Source organism: Haliotis rubra, unplaced genomic scaffold (genome assembly GCF_003918875.1).
Source record: "Haliotis rubra isolate DU_JTF1 unplaced genomic scaffold, ASM391887v1 Scf12, whole genome shotgun sequence".
NCBI lineage: Eukaryota > Metazoa > Mollusca > Gastropoda > Lepetellida > Haliotidae > Haliotis > Haliotis rubra.
Genome location: NW_025765114.1, coordinates 1,500,658 through 1,528,174, shown reverse-complemented (window position 1 = coordinate 1,528,174; position 27,517 = coordinate 1,500,658). Strand labels below are relative to the sequence as shown.

General features: G+C 39.4%; 1 protein-coding gene across 1 annotated transcript; it reads right to left on the bottom strand.

Annotated features, from left to right (window-relative positions):
• Positions 1–320: 320 nt before the first annotated feature.
• On the bottom strand, positions 321–26,600 carry LOC124262202 (3-ketodihydrosphingosine reductase-like). The gene is made up of 10 exons (XM_046696666.1): positions 26,277–26,600; positions 21,416–21,505; positions 17,386–17,445; positions 14,241–14,306; positions 13,908–14,003; positions 9,021–9,212; positions 7,591–7,674; positions 7,048–7,131; positions 6,485–6,586; positions 321–1,022 (listed from the first exon to the last, which is right to left on the bottom strand). Exons 1-10 carry the CDS (start codon positions 26,385–26,387, stop codon positions 900–902), a joined length of 1,008 nt encoding a protein of 335 aa, XP_046552622.1. The 5' UTR covers positions 26,388–26,600; the 3' UTR covers positions 321–899.
• Positions 26,601–27,517: the final 917 nt, after the last annotated feature.

The window sequence follows — 27,517 nt, the reverse complement described above, 5'->3', positions numbered from 1 at the left end:
TTTGGAGTAGCAAACCACGACGCTACCAAAGTTTGTCCAATGATGGAGTGAGTGAGTTGAGTTTTACGCCACATTCAGCAATATTCCAACTATATGGCGGCGGGACCAAGTGGTAAATTTGCATAATATACACGGTGGCAACATATTTTGTTTTAACGTTCTGTTTAATAGTTGCATAGTTTTCTCAGTAGTGAACAGTATACATGAAAAACAAAGCAGAAATTCACTTCAATGAAAACCGTCAGAAATGGTGTGATGTTTGGTAATCAAAGATGGTAAGTTGGAAACAATATAAATCAAACAAACAAACAAACAAAAACAAAGATTTCTTTCTTTATTCCTTCAATATAGGTTGGAGAAAACACTGCTCTATTGTGCTGCTCACTTCTAGTGCAAAAGAAACAAATGACATCATTCAGAACTGTCTGATTCATCAATTCAAATTAAAATATAGAACAAATTATCTGAGATTTTCAGCTAGCCAGTCGGGATAGCTTTATAAATGTATTACTGTGTCGATTCACAATCAGCTAGCATTTGGCTAGCCATCCAGTCGCTATTTCGAAGCTGTATTAATGTTGCTGTAACGTTGTGATATAACGTTATAAAATGAAGTAATGCCTTCCCACAAGGTTGAGAAACCATTGTGTGTTAGCTGGGAGTATACTCAAAGTTCAGGATGCCAGAGGATCTAAAGTCAGCTTTGAGGCTTGATGTACGTGCAGGGAAATGACGTAAGAAAAATTCATAGTGATGTCCAAGAGGCTGTCTGTACCATCTTGTGTGCAATGAAGGTTATAATGTAAGACACACAGTGATCTCCAGGAAGCTGTCTGTACCAGATAGTGTGGTGGTTCTTATGCAAGACAGACGTAGTGATATCCAAGAAGCTGTCTGTATCAACTTGTCTTTTTCTCCTCCCCAGCTTTGTTCTCCCTCTCAGACTTACACTTACGACAGATTCGGTCGAAATAGTCCAGATAGAACAGTGAAATGACACGGAACAATCCCACTGTTGCTACCTGAAACACAAATACGGAAGTGTTTGGTATGTGTCCTTAAAAGCAAACAGCAAGTAAATGGGAAGTGACGGGATGGGTGAGCAGCTTTAGATAGCTGATCTGTTTTCCTACATTAGCTGGTTATTTATTAAACATTTGATAAAATATATCACCCATATTTATATTTTCTGCAAGATAGTTAATGAATAGATACTAAAATCACATTGAAAAACAGATCTACTGAATGTGACAATATGGAGGATATCACACAAATATCTCCCCTTACAGTGTGTAGGTGGAGATAATGGGTGGACTATGGACAAGAGGAGTGCAATATGCATTGTCTTGCATCTACTGAGTCAATGTTTCATGGGTTTGTGTAAGTTTCATTCCTCCATCACCCATGAATACCTTCTGTCACTTTGCAATGTAATAGGGACCAATTATTGGTTTTATGAAATGACGCCATCTATAACTCAAGAATGTTAAAAAAGCCTAACTCTGGGTTTGTACAAACACTGCTGTTGCCTGACACTGTAGCTATGAGTAGAGTCTGCAAGACTTGTTTGGTTGTCAAAAGAAGCAAGAACACTGAATTTGATTTCACTGATATTGCATGTTGACATTTGATTTCACTGATACTGCATGTTGACATTTGATTTCACTGATATTCCATGTTGACATTTGATTTCACATGTTGACATTTGATTTCACTGATATTGCATGTTGACATTTGATTTCACTGATATTGCATGTTGACATTTGATTTCACTGATATTGCATGTTGACATTTGATTTCACTGATGCATTGACATTTGATTTCACTGATATTGCATGTTGACATTTGATTTCACTGATATTGCATGTTGACATTTGATTTCACATGTTGACATTTGATTTCACTGATATTGCATGTTGACATTTGATTTCACTGATATTGCATATTGACATTTGATTTCACATGTTGACATTTGATTTCACTGATACTGCATGTTGACATTGATTTCACTGTTACTGCATGTTGACATTTGATTTCACATGTTGACATTTGATTTCACTAATACTGCATGTTGACATTTGATTTCACTGATACTGCATGTTGACATTTGATTTCACTGATACTGCATGTTGACATTTGATTTCACTGATACTGCATGTTGACATTGATTTCACTGTTACTGCATGTTGACATTTGATTTCACATGTTGACATTTGATTTGATACTACATGTTGACATTTGATTTCACATGTTGACATTTGATTTCACTGATATTGCATGTTGACATTTGATTTCACTGATACTGCATATTCACATTTGATTTCACATGTTGACATTTGATTTCACTGTTATTGCATGTTGACATTTGATTTCACATGTTGACATGTTGACATTTGATTTCACTGATACTGCATGTTGACATTTGATTTCACTGATACTGCATGTTGACATTTGATTTCACTGATACTGCATGTTGACATTTGATTTCACTGATACTGCATGTTGACATTTGATTTCACATGTTGACATTTGATTTCACTGTTACTGCATGTTGACATTTGATTTCACATGTTGACATTTGATTTCACTGATATTGCATGTTGACATTTGATTTCACTGATACATGTTGACATACATGTTGTTTGATTTCACTGATTGATTTCACATTTGATGACATTTGATTTCACTGATACTGCATGTTGACATTTGATTTCACTGATACTGCATGTTGACATTTGATTTCACTGATACTGCATGTTGACATTTGATTTCACTGATACTGCATGTTGACATTTGATTTCACATGTTGACATTTGATTTCACTGTTACTGCATGTTGACATTTGATTTCACATGTTGACATTTGATTTCACTTGATACTACATGTTGACATTTGATTTCACTGATACTGCATGTTGACATTTGATTTCACTGATACTGCATGTTGACATTTGATTTCACTGATACTGCATGTTGACATTTGATTTCACTGATACTGCATGTTGACATTTGATTTCACATGTTGACATTTGATTTCACTGATACTGCATGTTGACATTTGATTTCACTGATACTGCATGTTGACATTTGATTTCACTGATACTACATGTTGACATTTGATTTCACTGATACTGCATGTTGACATTTGATTTCACTGATACTGCATGTTGACATTTGATTTCACTGATATGACATGTTGACATTTGATACTGCATGTTCACTGATACTGCATGTTGACATTTGATTTCACTGTTACTGCATGTTGACATTTATTACTGCATGTTGACATTTGATTTCACATGTTGACATTTGATTTCACTGATACTGCATGACATTTGATTTGATTTACTGCATGTTGATATTTGATTTCACATGTTGACATTTGATTTCACTGATACTGCATGTTGACATTTGATTTCATTTGATTTGATACTGCATGTTGACATTTGATTTCACTGATACTGCATGTTGACATTTGATTTCACTGATACTGCATGTTGACATTTGATTTCACACATGTTGATACTCACATGTTGACATTTGATTTCACTGATACTGCATGTTGACATTTGATTTCACTGATACATTTGCATGTTGACATTTGATTTCACTGATACTGCATGTTGACATTTGACATTTGATTTCACATGTTGACATTTGATTTCACTGATACTGCATGTTGACATTTGATTTCACTGATACTGCATGTTGACATTTGATTTCACTGATACTGCATGTTGACATTTGATTTCACTGATACTGCATGTTGACATTTGATTTCACTGATACTGCATGTTGACATTTGATTTCACTGATACTGCATGTTGACATTTGATTTCACATGCATGTTGACATTTGATTTCACATGTTGACATTTGATTTCACTGATACTGCATGTTGACATTTGATTTCACTGATACTGCATGTTGACATTTGATTTCACTGATACTGCATGTTGACATTTGATTTCACATGTTGACATTTGATTTCACTGATACTGCATGTTGACATTTGATTTCACTGATACTGCATGTTGACATTTGATTTCACTGATACTGCATGTTGACATTTGATTTCACTGATACTGCATGTTGACATTTGATTTCACTGATACTGCATGTTGACATTTGATTTCACTGATACTGCATGTTGACATTTGATTTCACTGATACTGCATGTTGACATTTGATTTCACTGATACTGCATGTTGACATTTGATTTCACTGATAATTGCATGTTGACATTTGATTTCACTGATACTGCATGTTGACATTTGATTTCACTGATACTGCATGTTGACATTTGATTTCACTGATACTACATGTTGACATTTGATTTCACTGATATTACATGTTGACATTTGATTTCACTGATACTGCATGTTGACATTTGATTTCACTGATACTGCATGTTGACATTTGATTTCACTGATACTGCATGTTGACATTTGATTTCACTGATACTGCATGTTGACATTTGATTTCACTGATATTGCATGTTGACATTTGATTTCACTGATACTGCATGTTGACATTTGATTTCACTGATACTGCATGTTGACATTTGATTTCACATGTTGACATTTGATTTCACTGATACTGCATGTTGACTGATACTGCATGTTGACACTTGATTTCACTGATACTGCATGTTGACATTTGATTTCATGTTGACATTGATACTGCATGTTGACATTTGATTTCACTGATACTGCATGTTGACATTTGATTTCACTGATATTGCATGTTGACATTTGATTTCACTGATACTGCATGTTGACATTTGATTTCACTGATACTGCATGTTGACATTGATTTCACTGATACTGCATGTTGACATTTGATTTCACATGTTGACATTTGATTTCACTGATACTGCATGTTGACATTTGATTTCACTGATACTGCATGTTGACATTTGATTTCACTGATACTGCATGTTGACATTTGATTTCACTGATACTGCATGTTGACATTGATTTCACTGTTACTGCATGTTGACATTTGATTTCACATGTTGACATTTGATTTCACATGTTGACATTTGATTTCATTGATACTGCATGTTGACATTTGATTTCACTGATACTGCATGTTGACATTTGATTTCACTGATACTGCATGTTGACATTGATTTCACTGATACTGCATGTTGACATTTGATTTCACTGATACTGCATGTTGACATTTGATTTCACTGATATTGCATGTTGACATTTGATTTCACTGATACTGCATGTTGACATTTGACATTTGATTTCACTGATATTGCATGTTGACATTTGATTTCACTGATACTGCATGTTGACATTTGATTTCACTGTTACTGCATGTTGACATTTGATTTCACATGTTGACACTTGTTTGATTTCACTGATACTGCATGTTGACACTTGATTTCACTGATACTGCATGTTGACATTTGATTTCACTGATACTGCATGTTGACATTTGATTTCACTGATACTGCATGTTGACATTTGATTTCACTGATACTGCATGTTGACATTGATTTCACTGATACTGCATGTTGACATTGATTTCACTGATACTGCATGTTGACATTTGATTTGATTTCACCTGATATGTTGACATTTGATTTCACATGCATTTGACATTTGATTTCAGATACTGCATGTTGACATTTGATTTCACATGTTGACATTTGATGTTGACATTTGATTTTCACTGATACTGCATGTTGACATTTGATTTCACTGATACTGCATGTTGACATTTGATTTCACTGATACTGCATGTTGACATTTGATTTCACTGATACTGCATGTTGACATTTGATTTCACATGTTGACATTTGATTTCACTGATACTGCAAAATATTGTTACAAACTGAAAATGGTTTCATAAAGATGTTGGGGAAGAATTTTGTTCTATAGCACACTTTGTGCATGATGTCACACTGTATTGACGTCACTAGGCCCAATTATCGTCTGCCCCCTTGGCAACCGATGTAACGATGCCTGTCAGTTGTCATATCCTTGTACAGCCTCCTACATTAAACTACTCCGTTGCACCCCGTTTCTTAGTTTGCAGTTGCTTCATTCGGCTAACATCACTGGTGGAAACTTTTCGATGGATATGTCTCAGTTCGACTCACAATTAAACAGCGATACGGCAACATTCGCAATGTTTACATTCCCACAATGCACATATGTTGTAGAATGAATGAATTCAAATGTTTGTTATGAATGAAAAAGTAGTTCCGTCACAACATGACCTAATTGAGAGGTCATCGGTTATCCAATCAAATCGTTAGAATCTCAGGTCAAGTCGTTACGACACAGGTCAACGCGATACGACACTCGTGTGAGGTACGAGATTAGTATGCAACTACCCATACTTTGACCACGTGGGTAATAAAACTACATAAGTTGTTATGTACAAAGTTCCATTACATGTATAAATGGGAGGGTTAAGCTGCATCACTGCTGACACAGCTAAACATGTAATGATGGTGTGACTGACCTGCTGAGTCGCTTCCATGATGGACGTGACTGGGGACATCCCACAGGTCAGGTTGGCCAGCATGTAGCCATCCAAACCCATGTAGCTGAAGAAACGACCTTGCTGTAATGAGGAACAAACTAACAGTGCCCTTTGACTATTGTGTTTCTCCGCTGCAGTATTTGACAAGTATGTAGGGGCAAGCACTGCTTTTTCACTCTTGACACTTATTGTTGGAATCATTATAAGACATGATTTGTTGTTACTGCTATGTCACAGCAATCTGTAATAAATCAAGTCTGGCCCAGGGTGCAACCGGTTCCAGCCCTCAATCCCCCGTAAGGATTTGGGTGTATGTTAAACAGATCAAACTGTGACACTAGTGTACACAATAATGAGTTCAGGAAAAGATAGTGTGGCATCATATGTCTGGTGGTCTCTGTGTATGCTCTACAATGAGGCAGATGGGCTGTACTATTATCACTGCTTGTGTCCTGCACTGTTTTCAGCTTGTTCACCACAGTGTGCCAGAAAATGTAGTCTCTTTAATGTGTACAGTAACCTAAGAAACTATGTCAGCTTACAATTGCATCCTTGATGATTGTTTGGGCAACATCTGTCGGCTGGAATAGACCAGCTGTTTCTGATATCAGTCGTGTTTCAGCAGGCTGTAAGAGAGAAATGTCCTCACTTGCTACCCATAGCCAAACACATTCACATAGGTAGCATAATACATACATCCTTATATTGCTAAAACTGTTTCACTGTGTTATCCCCCAAACAATGCTGCCAGAACCTGAGACAACAACAATTCGGCTTCCCATTTTATATTTCTAGCACGACACATTAAGCTTAATTACTCCTGATGAGGTCGACCAGAGATAGAATGTCAAGAGGAATTATCTCATTAGAGAATCTGGAGAACCGAGAAATGTTACAACCAGATGCCATCTTGTTTCACAAAATGCATTGTTCCATCACATGATGCTTAACAGAGGTATAACACTTATAATGACCAGTAAACAGAGGTATAACACTTATAATGACCAGTTAACAGAGGTATAACACTTATAATGACCAGTAAACAGAGGTATAACACTTATAATGACCAGTAACCTGAAGCAAACCTTTGATTTCTGTTCCTCTGCAAATCCTGGTGTGTCTGTATCAGCTGGGAAGGCCAGTGTTACATATACATTGTAGGGCTTCATCTGAAACAAGATGGGAAGGCCAGTGTTACATATACAGTGTTACATATACATTGTAGGGCTTCATCTGAAACCAGGTGGGAAGGCCAGTGTTACATATACGTTGTAGGGCTTCATCTGAAACAAGGTGGGAAGGCCAGTGTTACATATACATTGAAGGGCTTCATCTGAAACAAGATGGGAAGGCCAGTGTTACATATACATTGTAGGGCTTCATCTGAAACAAGATGGGAAGGCCAGTGTTACATATACAGTGTTACATATACATTGTAGGGCTTCATCTGAAACAAGGTGGGAAGGCCAGTGTTACATAAACATTGTAGGGCTTCATCTGAAACAAGGTGGGAAGGCCAGTGTTACATATACAGTGTTACATATACATTGTAGGGCTTCATCTGAAACAAGGTGGGAAGGCCAGTGTTACATATACATTGTAGGGCTTCATCTGAAACAAGATGGGAAGGCCAGTGTTACATATACAGTGTTACATATACATTGTAGGGCTTCATCTGAAACAAGATGGGAAGGCCAGTGTTACATATACAGTGTTACATATACATTGTAGGGCTTCATCTGAAACAAGATGGGAAGGCCAGTGTTACATATACATTGTATATAGTGTTACATATACAGTGTTACATATACGTTGTAGGGCTTCATCTGAAACAAGGTGGGAAGGCCAGTGTTACATATGCAGTGTTACATATACATTGTAGGGCTTCAACTGAAACAAGGTTGTCCTTCAAATCATTGTGTTTCAAGAATTATTACCAACATTTGACACAAAGACTCAGTGAATAACCACTCACATCATGAAGGCATCAAATCTTTCCCTTCAAATGCAGAATGCAGGAAAAGAAACTGAATTGTCTGTTGAGCCTTACTGTAATGATTATTACTTAGAAGTATTTCACAACACCATCAGCATGATCTGCATGAGAGTATGTAGAGTGTAAAGTGTAGAGTAAATATGAAGCAAATATTAATAGACAGATTATACATTTGTCAATGACCAAGAGACACCACTACAACCTCTGTTTGACGTGGCCTACATGAAATGTGTAAAGGAAACTGTTCTAAAAGCAAAACCTGCATGTCAAACCTATTTTCATCTGGGTTCAAGCCAAATGGAAAGTATGTTTCCTGAGGGGATACTTCAAACACTTTCTGGCTTATCCTTTGAACACAAACCCAATATTGTATTTCAATGTAATCAAACTATTTGCTGTGATTTCAGAAAATGAATTCATTTAAAATTTTAATTGAACAAGCATGACAAAGGAATTTGGGTGATGTATTAGCACAGACTGATGAAACATTTCTGGGATCGGAAAGTTAAACAAAGTCACCTCCATGTGTAGTGACTCTGCCAATCCTCTCAATGCATATTTAGAGGCAGAGTATGCTGTGTATCCAAACAGTCCGGTCTGCCCTGCTTGTGATGACACAAACACAATACGTCCTTTCTGGCGCCGCTTCATCCCAGGAACAACAGCCTTGGTGGCGTACACGCTGCCCATGTAGTTGATGTCAATCATTCTCTGAAACGTACAGGTTGATAACGGAGTCTCAACATGACAATATGGCTGTGGATATTCTAAGCAACCTCCCTCAGCATTAGGTATGATGATGCTCACTCAGACGGTTTGACAGGATTCATTATCCAGTCCATTCTAATGCCTCTTACAACAAACGTAGGCTTAAGTTACTATGGACCTATTTTAACCTGGAATCCCCACTGGTCTATTGTTGCATTTGATAACAATGGTCATAATAAGTAAATCTAATTTGATGTGAAACAGTTGAACTGACATGGTAGGATGAGTATCATTTTGTCTTCAAAAGCCCAGTGGTTTTATTTCAAATTTACAAAATTTATAATAAATTGTATATTTATATACTTATCCTATCTCCCACGGTATGCACCATCTCTCTCTTCTACGACCATGTGTGGAAACGTGCAGTCAGCTAAGTTGAGTTAAATCTAACTGGCCTCTGACCTCTGCCCTCACCCCGACATCACATCTGTTAATCATCCACCAAAGCATGCGGCTCGCCCAAACGATCACATGACTACCTCTACCTGTCATTCTCGTCTTGGAGCTTCCAGTCATCTGTGATGTGGGGCAGGTCGGGTGGGTCCTATCGCGTGATATAGGATAAGTATATAAATATACAATTTATTATCAAATTTTCAAATTTTTAAACTTATCCTATCTCACGGTATGCATAATCCCACGGTTGGTATGCTGGTCGCAGATTACCCTGTTACTACTACCACTGGGAAAAACACATAACCCAAGGAGGCCAGGAGAAATCACCAACTCCCGATATGCAAACTCCAAACTTGAGATGGGTTCTTCATGTAACCCCTTGGCTTACACAGCACAAAAACTCTAGGGAGTGGGCGCTCCGGAATTAATGTGGTTTTCAGCCGCAACTTTTGACAAGCAAAAGGACGCAGTTTGGCAAGTAGGCCCCGCCGCCCCATGCATCGCCCCGATTTATCAGATGACCCCAGTGAATTAAAGTCGAGGACCTTAATCTGGCCAGTCCCTGCTTCAAACTACCCCCACAGACACAGTGAATGAAAAGAGGGAATAGCCCGTTGCTCAAAGTTTAACGCTCAGTACCAATCCCCTAACTTACCAAAGGTGAGAAAGGACTTAGGAGCAGAACACTTCGAAAACCAAGCAGGTAATCGGAAATCAACACTTCACTGGCGTGAGAGTAGAGGTCAGTAAGCGGAATGTCGGTCATCTCTACATGTTGTACTAGACTTGCCTCACAGTCTATCAAGGCATAACCAGTGCTGCTATTCCCATAGGTGAGAATGATCTAAGCCCAAGAGAAAAAGTACCAAGATCTGGATTACATCGATATCTTCTATTAGGTACATAGTAAACCGATTAAGAAAGGATTGCTTTATCTGCGAACACGGGTTGATGACAACTGCTGCGCCAGGACCAAAGGACCAAACTGTTGCTGAACTTCCAAATCTGTAACCGAGGAATTCCGAAGGTAGTGCAAGGCAAAGATGGTATCCGACTTCCAAAAACAACCCTTCATGATGGACTGGAAGGAACATTCCTATGAAGCGCCATGGTGAAAGCCAAAGCCCGTGTCTCATGAGGGTTCGCCGTCATAGGTGGAGGAAGGTCCACATAGTCATATGTACACAGGATTGTAGATCTCATCCAAAACACCAAGGTAGTATGGGAGACTTCCAAGGCGGAGGCAGTGGATAACAGGATAAATAGTCTCTTGCGCAACCTGCAGTGGTCCTTAGAGGCAGCTAGGTAAATCCGTAATGCTCAAACCGGGCATAAGGAAAGATCTTCAGTGTCATCTGGGCCCAAGATAGTGGGACAACAGTGGGATCGTGAATGTGCGATCCGGCTGTCCTGGTAACTGATTCTTGGCAAGGAAATCCCACCGCAAACCAAGGAAAACTCTCGCATGTCTAGACCTTCCAAACCGTACCCGAGAAACATCAAGAGCATGCAACTCAGAGATACGGGCAGCTGCAGCCAAGGCCAAAAGAAAAGGTCTGAAAGGAGACATGTTCGAAATCTTCTCCTCCAGAGGTTCATATTCAGCTGACGTGAGATGAGCAAGTACAACGGAGAAATCCCAAACTGGAGGCCAGGATTGGTCTGCCAATTTGAAAGACCTTAGGAGAGACTGGAGTTCATGGACAGTGGCTACAGTGGTAGACAGTGTAGAACCTCTGAGTTCCCTGGCGGTTCGGAGATGCTGAAGATAATCTGCCACCATCTGCGGGGATGCCGTAGTGGGGGATGAGATGCCCTTCTTCCTCCAGTATGCTTAAAACTTTCCCGCTTTTCCTCGTAGAGTGACCTTGTAGAAGTACGATGCGCTGTTGTAATGGCAGTAGCAACCCGCTTCCAATAACCTTTAGCCGTTAAGGATTGATGTAGATGCGCCAAACGTGCAGATGGAGCGTCAACAGGGACCAATGTAGTTGGTGGGAGTGCGGATGAACAAGTAGATCGGGTCGATCGGGAAGCGGTACCGGATCTGGTTCGGCTGGGTCTTGAAGATTTACGAACCAACTTATGGCCGGTCAGTAGGGCGCGACCAAAGTAGAGTCATCCTCTGTGTTGCACACAGTTCACTAGAATGCGAGGAAGAAGGGCCACTGGCGGAAACGCGTAAGCATTCAGGTCTTCCCACGGGATGGCTAAAGCATCGAGGTCCCAAGCCAAAAGGCCCGATATCGGTGACACAAACCAAAGCAGCTGATGGTTGAACCTCGTGGCTAAGAGGTCTACTGTCGGAGAAGTCATTGGAAGGCAGAAGGTCTGAAACACCTGAGGATGTAATTTCCATTCCGTTGGAGAAGGACGCCTCGGTCGGGACAGGGCATCTCCGATGACATTCTTCACCCCCGGAATGTGGTTGGCTCGTACCATGATGTTGAGAAAGTCCACCAGATCCAAGAACTGTTGAGTCCACTGTAGAAGCTGTGGAGACACCGTTTACCCCATTCTGTTGATATGCCAAACCACTGCTGCGTTGTCCGATCTGACCATGAGGTAAGTTGCTCATAGGACATCCTGCCAGTTACTGATTACCAAAATCACCGCCCTGAACTCCAGAATGTTGATGTGACAGGCGCGATCTATGATAGACCAAGCCCTGCCACTTGTGGACTAAGAAGATGAGCTCCCCACCCGTGTTGAGACACATCCACATACAGGTGGTGAGACGGAACAAACGGCTCTAAACAGACTCCGTCGCAAACGTTCAATTCTTCCATCCACTACTGAAGATGAGGATGGAGCTCCAGAGGTAGAGGGATCAGAGCACCGGGATCTCCCACTGTGATGTAAGTTGCCACAAAAAGGTGTAAGGGATGAAGTTGTAGTTGACCCCTGAGGGTCCATGCCTGAACAGATGTCAATAGGCCCAGGAGCTCCTGACATAGGCGAAGCATCCTAGGTTGCACTGGTACCAGGAAAACCAACCGCTGTATCTTGCAGAAACGATCACTCGACGACTGTATTCAGGCACAGAATGATCATGCCCTTTTGCTTCGTCACATGCAGTTTGCGATACAGCTTCTTCGCCAATTAGGCTGGTTAATCAATCTGCAGAATCGAAATTAGTCCCTACGCGCCGACTTCAGTTCATTGGAGCATTGTTCGACACAGAGGTTAACAAACCTCCCTCTGCAAGCCGTCTGCGTTCTGCTGTTTATTTTGTTGACAGTTACATAGACAGATTCTTTAATACAAATGCATAAAATCGGTGATTTATAATGTGATTAGGTTGTCTGACAAAACATCCACTTGCACAGTTTGAGATCGATTGGGTCATTGGATGAAGAGATATTTACAAAAAACGGGTCCACATGCATTTCATGCCAAACTATAGGACGTTTTTTACTCAGACCCTCAGATGGATTCCGACAATCTCTGTCAAACTTGCGTCTACAAGCTACCCGGCGACTTCGGAAAACGCATCGTCGTCACGGTTTGCACACAAAGTGCAACGTCTAGACCATTCACACCGGCCTAAACAGTCAACACATAGGTTATGTGGGTCTGCAGCAGAGAAATTACTGTTGCATTTATCGCAATGTTTGCGTTTATTAGAACCATAACGATTTGATTTTCCCATTGTGGAAACACAATCAAAGTCTCTTATAGACAAACACACGTCCACACAACGTGGCGACAAGAAAGAGAATGACAGGTAGAGGTGGTCATGTGATCATTTGGGCGAGCCGCACGCTTTGGTGGATGATTAACAGATGTGATGTCGGGGTGAGGGCAGAGGTCAGGGCGGGTCAGAGGCCAGTTAGGTTTAACTCAACTTAGCTGACAGCACGTTTCCACACATAGTCGTAGAAGAGAGAGAGATGGTGCATACCGTGAGATAGGATAAGTTTAAAAATTAAATGGGTATTTGCCATTCATAATTCACATCCCACACATTGACTGATAATAATAAATCATAATGGTACCAGTACAAAGGGCAAGTAATGAGAAAAACTGACATTATATATGGTTTTCATGGTGGCCATGCTGACAATTAAAACAAAATTTTGCCAATTGTTGAGAGACCTCATATCTGGGACCATCCAGACAGAGTTCCAAGGTAACCGAGGGCCATGTTCTTTCAGGTGTTATATTGAGAGACAGACAGAAAGATGAACTGAAAAGTATCATATCCTTCCAGACATATTTTTAGCTGTGTCTCTTTTGTACCTTGAACTCTTCCACTGAGATGTCCTCAAATATTCCACTGATGGAAGTGCCAGCACAGTTGACCATGAGGAGGACATTTCCCAGCTGGTCCTCTGCCTGAAGGAAAACATTTTACTGACCATCATGGCTACATTGAACACATGTGAGGAACATTGTAAGTAAACAATTCACATATCTAACTGAACATTGTAGCTATACAATCCACACACTACCGAACACTGTAACTACACAATTAGTTTATCATGATAATTTTTACAGCTCTTTTTATTCAATACATTTTCTATACTGTGTTATTACTATTAATATCAGTAAATTCCCCAATGAAACAAATACCTGTCGTACTGCTCTCTCCACAGCTGCAGCATCTTTGGATAAATCAGCTGATATGCAGATGATTCGCTGCAGAAAACACCACAACATTAAGATAGTAACTGTTCTTAAGAGTATTAACAAAATAGAGCCAAGGGTCACTGAAGCCAAGCAGAAATGTTCTGGAAAAATGAGTGTGTGAGCCTGTGTACTGGGCGCTATCAGGGACATAAGCTAACACACACAGGCTACATCACTCCATACCTCAACAATGGGGTCAGTTAACTGCTGTATCTTACCAACATTTCTTCAGTCCAGATTACATGTCTGCAGTGTCATTGAGTTAGGAAAACTTGATGCACAGAACAAAACTGAACAAAGTTACTTCCCTTTGCCTAATGCATTTGGTGGATAAACAGTGGTTCATTCAAAAACTTAATTCAATTAAGCAAGATGAATTTTTCTCAGATGCCTAGACGACATTTGCACCACCCCCAACACCAAAACTGTAATATTAATGTAAGTTGATACAACAACAATATGAACATGGTTTGAAGTATGTGATTCAACCAATTTTATCGCAAGATAGAGATTTGATCTCTGTGCAAGATCATTTTTGCAGACTAATGAAATTCAAAGTTATATTTAGAATTTACTTCTCAATCCATTTCTTTTTTCAGTAAAGGCAGGTACTGAGGTCAATGAAGTGTGTATGTCATGCGTAATTTACAGAATTGCCCAATCTGCGAATTATGCAAGATATTTGTGTAGTCCCTGCGAATGGGAGAAGCCCAAACCCTGCCATTACGCAATTAGTAGTGCTCATTCCCGTGGATTGAGCAATTAACTAATCTGCATAATCCCATAGACTGAGGAAGCTGAGTTTGTATATTAAAAGAGAATGCTAATGAAACCAAAACTTTTCATAGGGTAAAGGCATTCTAAAAGTCACCTTCCCTGATTAAAATTCAACAAAAAGGTTGTAAAATCGCAATAAATACACCAAAAAAACGTTATTATTTGACAAATAAAGACAAATATGAAAGGACCAAATATTCAGCTTGACATCACTCCTAAACAATTACTGTGTACCACCTATATGTTACTTCAGATCTCCAATTCTTACACACTTGCCGCTAATATTCTCGAAAGTGCGATCACTATCACTGGCGCTCTCTCTGTAGAGAATCACTATGACTGGGCCCCTGCAGGACAGGGTTCCAGGGGGTGACATCTGATTATCAAAACATTTCTTACTCATTCCAAGTGATTACGCAGTGAGGCGTGCCAAATCTGCAGATTAAGCAAACACGGACGCGGTTGATGGGAATGGGGCAATACCTTTGCGTAATTCGCAGATTGGGCAATTCCGTACATTACGCATGACATGTATACACTAAGTGAATATCCTTAATCAAATGCTAAACCCCACTTAACCTCACCTCACCAGGAAAATATCATGAATAGGATGCTTAAGCCTCACCTCACTAGCCAATATCCTGAATGAAATGCTAAACCCCACTTAACCTCACTAGGTGAATATCCTGAATGAAATACTAAGCCCCACCTCACTAGGTGAATATCCTGAATGAAATGCTAAACCCCACTTAACCTCACTAGGTGAATATCCTGAATGAAATACTAAACCCCACTTAACCTCACCAGGAAAATATCATGAATAGGATGCTTAAGCCTCACCTCACTAGCCAATATCCTGAATGAAATGCTAAAGCCCACTTAACCTCACCTCACTAGGCAAATATCCTGAATGAAATGTTAAACCCCTCTTAACCTCACATCACTAGGTGAATGGCCTGAATAGGATGCTTAAACCTCACCTCACTAGGCAAATATCCTGAATGAAATGCTAAACTCCACTTAACCTCACCTCACTAGGTGAATATCCTGAATTCGATACTGCTGAAATCTTTGCTTGTTATTCCGAATGTTTTTAACTCTGAGTGAGGGGGTGAGTTTAGTTTTACACCGCATATGGCGGTGATCTGTAAATAATCGAGTCTGGACCAGACATTTTTACTCTGAGAGATGCCTGTATGACATATGGTGAGCAATAATCATATACAGTAAAGGGAACACTAATATTAGTTCATTATGACCACAGTTTGTTTTGCATATAACTAAAACATACAGCCAGTGGTCGGGACCAAGACAGTAGTTTGTTATATCCATCAGTTCATTATTTTACTTTTATGTAATTTATCATTAGGAAGGTCTTCCTGATTCTCTCTGTCCCTCTTGAACCCTGCTGCCCACATCTTACAGTGGCAACGCAAGGATTGGCATCCACTGACGTCATGTCCACATGGAAGGTTGTCGGAGCCCTTTAAGTTGGAGGTAGTTGATGACAGTACCATAGTCCATTTTGATCAACAGAGAATACCTCGTGACTGTGATGACTGCTGAAGTATGCTGCCTGGTTGTGTATTGGGTTCAAAATTCAACTGGAGAAAGCATTGATAATACATAATACATTACATGCATACTTTAAAGGGTGTACTATATATCCTTTATAGTTACACTCTTTTCAGCCACATTATGCATAACCACATTCTCTTCCCACAGAGGTTACTCCTGTCATATCTTCCTACGTAACCTCTGTTCTAATACGGCCCTTTCATGGCGTGAGCGTTCAAGACTCGTGATTGGAGGCAATCAGATTTAGTTGTGCAATCAGCGACGTTGTTTCAAAAGTGATCATTTGCAAGGCCTCGGTAATTTCCGTATGCTTCGAGAAAACTAAACCTCTTCCCCTGTGCGATGCGTAAACTTTCTTCTAGACAGAACTCGGTCATCTTATGGCTGATCAGTGGCGTCTCCATCGCCCTTGTTTACAACGGACAAGCTAGCCATTAAACGTCTTGTGTGTAATATCAACACAAGTCCCCGGCAGATGGGGGATATTTGTGGCCCCACATTTGCTTGTGTTAGTCAAGTTGAATCTAAGTCGATGTAACACGTGTTCTGATTGGATAGAAAGAAGGGAGATAATTCGTGTTGCGATCTTTTGCCGCTAGAGGATTTTACGAGAACCGGGAAATATGGCCGTATTAGAACAGGGGTTCATAGGAAGATATGACAAGTAACCTCTGTGGGAAGAGAATGGCATAACCATGATTTAATGTTTTCTTGAAACCAACAAAGAAAGAACCTGATTAGATTTGTCCTGAAGAAACTTTTCAACTTCTTCTTTGGCTTCTTGCAACTTTGTCTGAAAACACACAAAATTTAAAATACAAAATGTCCTTTTCCTGTCTGTCTGAGACCTGGGCCCTTATTCTCATAACGTTCGTAGCTCTAAGAGTTCTTAACTTTGAACGTAAGCCAATTTGTTAAGAATGGGTTTAAGAAGTTGGTAGGGATACAAATGTTTCGAGAATAGCTAGCCTGGCGTTTCCACTTATCAGCTACAACAGAACACTATTAGGTTTTATTATATATCTTCAATTAACATGATTAATATCTTTTATTTATGAGTTTACAAATCTGTTACACTTCAACACTGTATTATTGTTACACGTCAACACTGTATTATTGTTACACGTCAACACTGCATTATGGTTACCCTTCAACACTGTATTATTGTTACACTTCAACACTGTATTATTGTTACACTTCAACACTGTATTATTGTTACACTTCAACACTGTATTATTGTTACACGTCAACACTGCATTATTGTTACACGTCAACACTGTATTATTGTTACACGTCAACACTGTATTATTGTTACTCTTCAACAAAGTATTATTGTTACACGTCAACACTGTATTATTGTTACACGTCAACACTGCATTATGGTTACACTTCAACACTGTATTATTGTTACACTTCAACACTGTATTATTGTTACACTTCAACACTGTATTATTGTTACACTTCAACACTGTATTATTGTTACACTTCAATTCTGTATTATTGTTACACTTCAACACTGTATTATTGTTACACGTCAACACTGTATTATTGTTACACGTCAACACTGTATTATTGTTACACGTCAACACTGTATTATTGTTACACTTCAACACTGTATTATTGTTACACGTCAACACTGTATTATTGTTACACGTCAACACTGTATTATTGTTACTCTTCAACAGAGTATTATTGTTACATGTCAACACTGCATTATGGTTACACTTCAACACTGTATTATTGTTACACTTCAACACTGTATTATTGTTACACGTCAACACTGTATTATTGTTACACTTCAACACTGTATTATTGTTACACGTCAACACTGCATTATTGTTACACTTCAACACTGTATTATTGTTACACTTCAACACTGTATTATTGTTACACTTCAACACTGTATTATTGTTACACGTCAACACTGTATTATTGTTACATCGTCCAACACTGCATTATTGTTACACTTCAACACTGTATTATTGTTACCGTCAACACTGTATTATTGTTACACTTCAACACTGTATTATTGTTACACGTCAACACTGTATTATTGTTACACTTCAACACTGTATTATTGTTACACGTCAACACTGTATTATTGTTACACTTCAACACTGTATTATTGTTACACGTCAACACTGTATTATTGTTACACGTCAACACTGCATTATTGTTACACGTCAACACTGTATTATTGTTACACGTCAACACTGTATTATTGTTACTCTTCAACAAAGTATTATTGTTACACGTCAACACTGTATTATTGTTACACGTCAACACTGCATTATGGTTACACTTCAACACTGTATTATTGTTACACTTCAACACTGTATTATTGTTACACTTCAACACTGTATTATTGTTACACGTCAACACTGCATTATGGTTACACTTCAACACTGTATTATTGTTACAGGTCAACACTGCATTATTGTTACACGTCAACACTGTATTATTGTTACACGTCAACACTGTATTATTGTTACACGTCAACACTGTATTATTGTTACACTTCAACACTGTATTATTGTTACACGTCAACACTGTATTGTTGTTACACGTCAACACTGTATTATTGTTACTCTTCAACAGAGTATTATTGTTACATGTCAACACTGCATTATGGTTACACTTCAACACTGTATTATTGTTACACTTCAACACTGTATTATTGTTACACGTCAACACTGTATTATTGTTACACTTCAACACTGTATTATTGTTACACGTCAACACTGTATTATTGTTACACTTCAACACTGTAGGGGCGGTTGGGTAGCCTAGTGGTTAAAGCGTTGGCTCGACACGCCATAGACCCGGGTTCGAATCCCCACATGGGCACAATGTGTGAAGCCCATTTCATGTGTCCCCCGCCGTGATGTTGCTGGAATATTGCTAAAAGCGGCTTAAAACCAAACTCAGTCAGTCAGTCAGTCAACACTGTATTACTGTTACAATTCAACACTGTATTATTGTTACACGTCAACACTGTATTATTGTTACTCTTCAACAAAGTATTATTGTTACACTTCAACACTGTATTGTTGTTACACTTCAACACTGTATTATTGTTACACGTCAACACTGTATTATTGTTACACTTCAACACTGTATTATTGTTACACTTCAACACTGTATTATTGTTACACTTCAACACTGTATTATTGTTACACGTCAACACTGTATTATTGTTACACTTCAACACTGTATTATTGTTACACGTCAACACTGTATTATTGTTACACTTCAACACTGTATTATTGTTACACGTCAACACTGTATTATTGTTACACTTCAACACTGTATTATTGTTACACGTCAACACTGTATTATTGTTACACTTCAACACTGTATTATTGTTACACGTCAACACTGTATTATTGTTACACGTCAACACTGTATTATTGTTACTCTTCAACAAAGTATTATTGTTACACGTCAACACTGTATTATTGTTACACTCCAACACTGTATTATTGTTACACGTCAACACTGTATTATTGTTACACTTCAACACTGTATTATTGTTACACTTCAACACTGTATTATTGTTACACTTCAACACTGTATTATTGTTACACTTCAACACTGTATTATTGTTACACGTCAACACTGTATTATTGTTACACTTCAACACTGTATTATTGTTACACGTCAACACTGTATTATTGTTACACGTCAACACTGTATTATTGTTACACGTCAACACTGTATTATTGTTACACTTCAACACTGTATTATTGTTACACTTCAACACTGTATTATTGTTACACGTCAACACTGTATTATTGTTACACTTCAACACTGTTTTATTGTTACACTTCAACACTGTATTATTGTTACACTTCAACACTGTATTATTGTTACACTTCAACATTGTATTATTGTTACACGTCAACACTGTATTATTGTTACACTTCAACACTGTATTATTGTTACACTTCAACACTGTATTATTGTTACACGTCAACACTGTATTATTGTTACACTTCAACACTGTATTATTGTTACACTTCAACACTGCATTATTGTTACACGTCAACACTGTATTATTGTTACACTTCAACACTATTATTGTTACACTTCAACACTGTATTATTGTTACACGTCAACACTGTATTATTGTTACACGTCAACACTGCATTATTGTTACACGTCAACACTGCATTAATATTGTTACACTTCAACACTGTTTTATTGTTACACTTCAACACTGTATTATTGTTACACTTCAACACTGTATTATTGTTACACTTCAACACTGTATTATTGTTACACTTCAACAATATTATTGTTACACTTCAACACTGTATTATTGTTACACTTCAACACTGTATTATTGTTACACGTCAACACTGTATTATTGTTACACTTCAACACTGTATTATTGTTACACTTCAACACTGTATTATTGTTACACTTCAACACTATTATTGTTACACGTCAACACTGTATTATTGTTACACTTCAACACTGTATTATTGTTACACGTCAACACTGTATTATTGTTACACGTCAACACTGTATTATTGTTACACTTCAACACTGTATCAATACTGCATTTCATCTCAACAATGAATTACCAATTTATTACACCTTAACACTGTATTACTAGGTGTCAGTTTTTAAAACTGTATTACTACTTATTACATTTCAACACTGTACTACAGCTGTATTTCACCTCATCACTATTACTACAGTTACACATCAACACTGTATTAGTGTTGCATTACATTCTAGAAGCAAAATAATCTTACTTGGTTTCGTGCTAGGAGTGATATGTTGGCTCCTCGCTTTGCCACCTCTATTGCCAAGGCCTTTCCAATTCCACTTGATCCCCCAGTAATCTATGAAACAATCAAACCAGTTCTGAGTCTGAATAGGTGCTTCTATTTAGTTCTTATAATTTGACAAGTTGATAAGAAAGTTATACTTTTCTCTGTGGACCATTGTGATTTACTGGATTTCATTGTTTGTGTATATGCAATGCATATCCATGGGCTATTGGCATGCTGGAATTTGGATGAAGACAGCATGTAAGGGGCCACTTAAGTTTCCATGTCTGTGATTAGTAGTTACCAACAACCGTGTTGTGCTGCCCCTTACAAATTGTCACTTTGCCAACAGAAGTCAATGATATACACAATGCTGAAAGGGGTATTTGTCACTAGTCATGTGTAATGTTTTCAGAGGAGTACGGATTCTCATTCACTTTGTGCTTCATTGAGAGGTGTAGTATTGTTTTGCTAAGTTGTTATGGATACCAAGTCATAGAATGCCATGGCAAGCAATGAGACAGGACCTTCCCCTACTATACAATGACATGGACATGATAGGGAGACGTGCACCTTGGCCCACACTAGCTGAATTTTACCATCCATTGCAGAGGAGTGGTATAGACTCCATCTACCATCAGGACACACAGTAAGCCTCACTGAGCGGAGTGGGACAGACTCCATCTACCATTGGGGAAACACAGTAAGCCTCACTAAGCGGAGTGGGACAGACTCCATCTACCATCAGGACACACAGTAAGCCTCACTGAATGGAGTGGGACAGACTCCATCTACCATCAGGACACACAGTAAGCCTCACTGAATGGAGTGGGACAGACTCCATCTACCATCAGGACACACAGTAAGCCTCACTGAATGGAGTGGGACAGACTCCATCTACCATCAGGACACACAGTAAGCCTCACTGAGTGGAGTGGGACAGACTCCATCTACCATCGGGACACACAGTAAGCCTCACTGAGTGGAGTGGGACAGACTCCATCTACCATCAGGACACACAGTAAGCCTCACTGAGTGGAGTGGGACAGACTCTATCTACCATCAGGACACACAGTAAGCCTCACTGAATGGAGTGGGACAGACTCCATCTACCATCAGGACACACAGTAAGCCTCACTGAGTAAGGGAGTGGGACAGACTCCATCTACCATCAGGACACACAGTAAGCCTCACTGAGTGGAGTGGGACAGACTCCATCTACCATCAGGACACACAGTAAGCCTCACTGAGTGGAGTGGGACAGACTCCATCTACCATCAGGACACACAGTAAGCCTCACTGAGCGGAGTGGGACAGACTCCATCTACCATCGGGACACACAGTAAGCCTCACTGAGTGGAGTGGGACAGACTCCATCTACCATCAGGACACACAGTAAGCCTCACTGAGCTGGAGTGGAGTGGGACAGTAACTTCATCCATCTACCATCAGGACACACAGTAAGCCTCACTTAGAGTGGAGTGGGACAGACTCCATCTACCATCGGGACACACAGTAAGCCTCACTGAGTGGAGTGGGACAGGGACAGACTCCTATCTACCATCAGGACACAGCCTCACTGAGTGGAGACAGACTCCATCTACCACCAGGACACAAGCCTCACTGGAGTGGAGTGGGACAGACTCCTATGGGAAACACAGTAAGCCTCACTGGCGGAGTGGGACAGACACACCAGTAAGCCTCACTGAGTGGAGTGGGGACAGACTCTATCTAACATCAGGACACATAGAGCCTCACTCAGCTGAGTGGGAAAGACTCTATCTAACACCAGGACACACAGTAAGCCTCACTGAGCGGAGTGGGACAGACTCCATTTACTATCTGGACACACAGTAAGCCTCACTGAGCGGAGTGGGATAGACTCTATCTAACACCAGGACACACAGTAAACCTCACTGAGCGGAGTGGGATAGACTCTATCTAACACCAGGACACACAGTAAGCCTCACTGAGTGGAGTGGGACAGACTCCATCTAACACCAGGACACACAGTAAGCCTCACTGAGTGGAGTGGGATAGACTCCATCTACCATCAGGACACACAGTAAGCCTCACTGAGCGGAGTGGGACAGACTCCATCTACCATCAGGACACACAGTAAGCCTCACTGAGAGGAGTGGGATAGACTCTATCTAACACCAGGACACACAGTAAGCCTCACTGAGTGGAGTGGGATAGACTCCATCTACCATCAGGACACACAGTAAGCCTCACTGAGCGGAGTGGGACAGACTCCATCTACCATCAGGACACACAGTAAGCCTCACTGACTGAGCGGAGTGGGACAGACTATCTACTATCGGGACACACAGTAAGCTTCATTGAGCGTATGAACGTTTGACGAATATTGTAGCAATATTATGTACCGGTACTTATTATAGAAAATAGTCAACTTTGATATCTGCGAATCATGATCTTCATGATTAATGCAACGAGGTGAGTGATTGAGTTTAGTTTAATGCTGCACTCAGCAATGTTCCAGCTATATGGCGGCAGTCTGTAAATAATCGAGTCTGGACCAGACAACCCAGTGATCAACAGCATGAGCATCGATCTACGTAATTGGGGTACGATGACATGTGTCAACCGAATCAGCAAGACTGACCCCACAATCCCGTTGGTTGCCTCTTACGACAAGCATGGGCTACTGAAGATCAGTTCTAACCTGGATCTCCACAGGCCTTAATGCAATGGGATTACCAGTGTTTTAGACTGAAATTCACATGTACATTTATTTGCACGGGGAACTTGACAGCTCCTCCACAGATAGACTAACTCTATTGAAACACTCTGATATATTATTTTGCTAGACTACAGACTACCAGATTACAGATTACATCCTGCCATATTGGTAAGTGTACATGGGTTGTACTCAGAAAGGCCAAATTTAAAAAGTCAAAAGGGCCAAAGAAAAGTCAAAAGGGCCATAGATTTAAGTCAAAAGGGTCATAGATCAAATTCAAATAAGAACACACAAACTAATATATATTTTATATGCTTTATTATGTTTGTATCAATATGTAGTAATATGGGATCATCTTGTACAGCCCCAACTGCTGGTCTGTGGTCCGGACATTCATACGACGATGCCAACCTAAAAGAGACATTTTTTAACATTATATCTGAGACATATAACAAGATAATAACAATCGGCATAAGTGAAACCATTCCTGTCTACCAGTTTTGGTTTAGCTTTCTGAGATCCACCCTGGACCAGTGTGTAGGCTGGTGTATCTGGATCTTCTCCTCTCTCATCATCGAGATTCTCATCCTCCATCTACCTGAAAATGAAGTTTTCAATATTTGATATGATGATATATTATGATATGATAATGAGGATAATAAGGTCAATGAATTTTAGTCTGATAGCACAGATTTAATAATGAATTTGAAATTCTTACATTAAGTTAACAATATAAAGTAAACATATGATATGTTACCTTTCTTGGATATCTTCCACTTCCTCAAATGTCACTACCGGACTCTCAATCGTCGACATGGCTCCAGGTTGCTCCAACTCGACTGTAAAGTCTCCAACCGTATTCGGACTCAGAGCAGACATGGCAGATAAAGTGAAATTCCTCCCCGTTCTTGCAAAGACGGAGGTACATGTATTCCTGTCTGGTCATGTTTCTGTCACAGCTACGATGGGTCCATCTCTGATAGTTCCAGAGCATGTTGGTTCTTCCTAACTGTCTTGTCACAAGCTACACACTTTACAGGCATGGTTACCAATTTGAATTGTGGTTGAACTGTTCGCCTTATATTGCATTCTGAGTCATGATACCAATCACAACCACTCTGGGATGATTTAAATATATAGCACCAAGACACTCTGAGATGTTTAGGATTAGAACTACTGCAACAACATGTAGTGAATTTCTTCTAATCTTACTATTTTCTAAAAGTTTGGCCCTTTTGACTTAATCCTATGGCAATTTTGATTTTTCTTTGGCCCTTTTGACTTTTTCAATTTTGGCCCGTTCGTCCTTTGGCCCTTTTGACCAGTTCCTGTGTGCACAGGCTCATTCCTTCCTAACAGTTTCAAAATTGTTTTTCTGCTCTTTTTAGCCACTATACTAACTTATCAAGCTTAAAACAAACGGAGTGATGTTTATGAAAAGTACAATGTTTCTTGAAAGGTGCCCCCAGTGTCAATGATGAGACTGTCTCATGCCAATATTAAAGATATGTACAGTGTTTGATCCACCCCCATAACTTTTGTGTAGTAAAGTACAGTTTTGCCCTGAACTGTTCTTGCTAAAGCATGAAGATTCGTGCTTTAAATAATATAGTTCAGGGCAAAACTGTACATTTATATAAATACTACACTGTAGATGGTGGTAGAACTTCTTTTTACGATCCCAAATTCAATAGTTACCGACGAATTCTAAGGCAGAAAAACAAACACAAAAACGACAGTGTCAGTCACCTAAACAACAATCCTCCATCAGGGCTAAATTGTGTGCAGTTCTATTTACGTGTCTATTGCCTACGTTAAAACGCATGCTACAAAGAAAACAAATGATAAACAGTTTGAAGACTGTTACGGTCGGGTTAAGTATCTTCTTATTTCAATTAAATCTGAGATTAATATAAACCATATGGGACAATATGAACGTCGTATTTCTACATCCCATATAAGTTTGGATCAGTACATCCAGCTGAAGCTGACTGGTCACATGACATTTCACAGATGCATTGTGGTGCGTGAAATAATGGCATGACCATGATGCTTGGCTTTGCGTTACAATGGTATGAACTGGCCCACCTGCTTTTCAGCCGAGCATTGTTAACCAATAACGTACGATGATAATCTTACCAAGACATGTTCGTTAATCAGTTCCAATGGTTTCGGTGCTATGAGAGGAGAAGCAAGATACAATACGATTAAGAAAGCCACGAAGAAAGCTACTGCAATCCAAAACCACATCTTGTAGAGCTCTGGGACCGGTAAACTACAACACGTCCAGCACTATTCCAACCGGAAGTCATAATTCGATGTGCGCATTCGCATGTAAGTGTTGCAATGGACTTTTAATTGCTTCGGTTGAAATTGATACTACATTGGTCAATGGTTTCATTGATTATTTTAAATATTTTTTAGAGCTGGCAATCCTGTATCTGCTCTTGTAAGGGAGGCTACTCCCAGCGCACACGCTTAACGCATGCCACTAAATATGAACGCTTTACATGGTTCTAGACTTATAAATACTACATGCATGTAATTTTTTTCTGTTCTAAATCATCAGTGCTGTTACAATGACATGTATATCTGTATGTTGTATTCATAAAAACAATTGTCATGTATTTCTTTTCTTTTCTTTTAAAATCGGTACGATAACTCCGGTTTCGGCTACCTTCAAGACAGAAATCAACAATAGTTTGTTGTTTAACCCTCATTTCAGCACGTGGTACCTTTGCAGCTGTATGACGGCGGTCTGCGAAGAATCGATTCAAGACAGTCTAGTGATTGACATCATGAACTTCGATCTCCGTGGGTAACGATGTCATGCATCAACCAAGTCATCGAGCCTAGCCACCAGTTCCCATCAGTCGCCACTCACAACAATTAAGTGGGCTGGTGACCAATTCTAACCCTGATCTTCGCTGGTAAATCCGCAACTGAGTTAGACGTTAGATGTGCATTCAAGGAAGAGTCAAGAATTTGATGTTTTAATCATATCCTTTTTCCATTAGAGAGGATGGCCCATGACGTTACACGAGAAACCCCAAAGACACCAAAAATCACGTGTTGGTAAGCAGAGCAATGCTCATTCTATGGAATCCCTTGTCGATCATGCCACTTTTTCACCCTAACGTAAATTACTAAAGGTGTTTCATACGAATATTTCTTTCGGAATCATTACAAGATTACAAGAAGATTATGATGACAAAAACGATTTAATATGTTGATGAAATTTAAGTGTACGTTTTGTCAACTATACAGATTGTCCTTTAACTTACTCTAAATAAGGGCAGCATTTTTTATTTTTTGTGTTTCTCATCGCCCGACCGACCCTTTTAATTTCATTGCCGATCCCTCCAAAAACTTTTTTTTCA

What these genes read in the sequence shown, in the direction of transcription:
- LOC124262202 (XM_046696666.1), bottom strand. Translation starts at nt 26,387, where the DNA reads ATGTGGTTTTGGATTGCAGTAGCTTTCTTCGTGGCTTTCTTAATCGTA. An exon ending in TGATTAACGAACATGTCTTG is followed by an intron (nt 21,506 to 26,276) that starts GTAAGATTATCA and finishes ATTGTTTCATAG; the next exon opens with ATTACTGGGGGATCAAGTGG. An exon ending in CAATCATCAAGGATGCAATT is followed by an intron (nt 6,587 to 7,047) that starts GTAAGCTGACAT and finishes TCCTCATTACAG; the next exon opens with CAAGGTCGTTTCTTCAGCTA.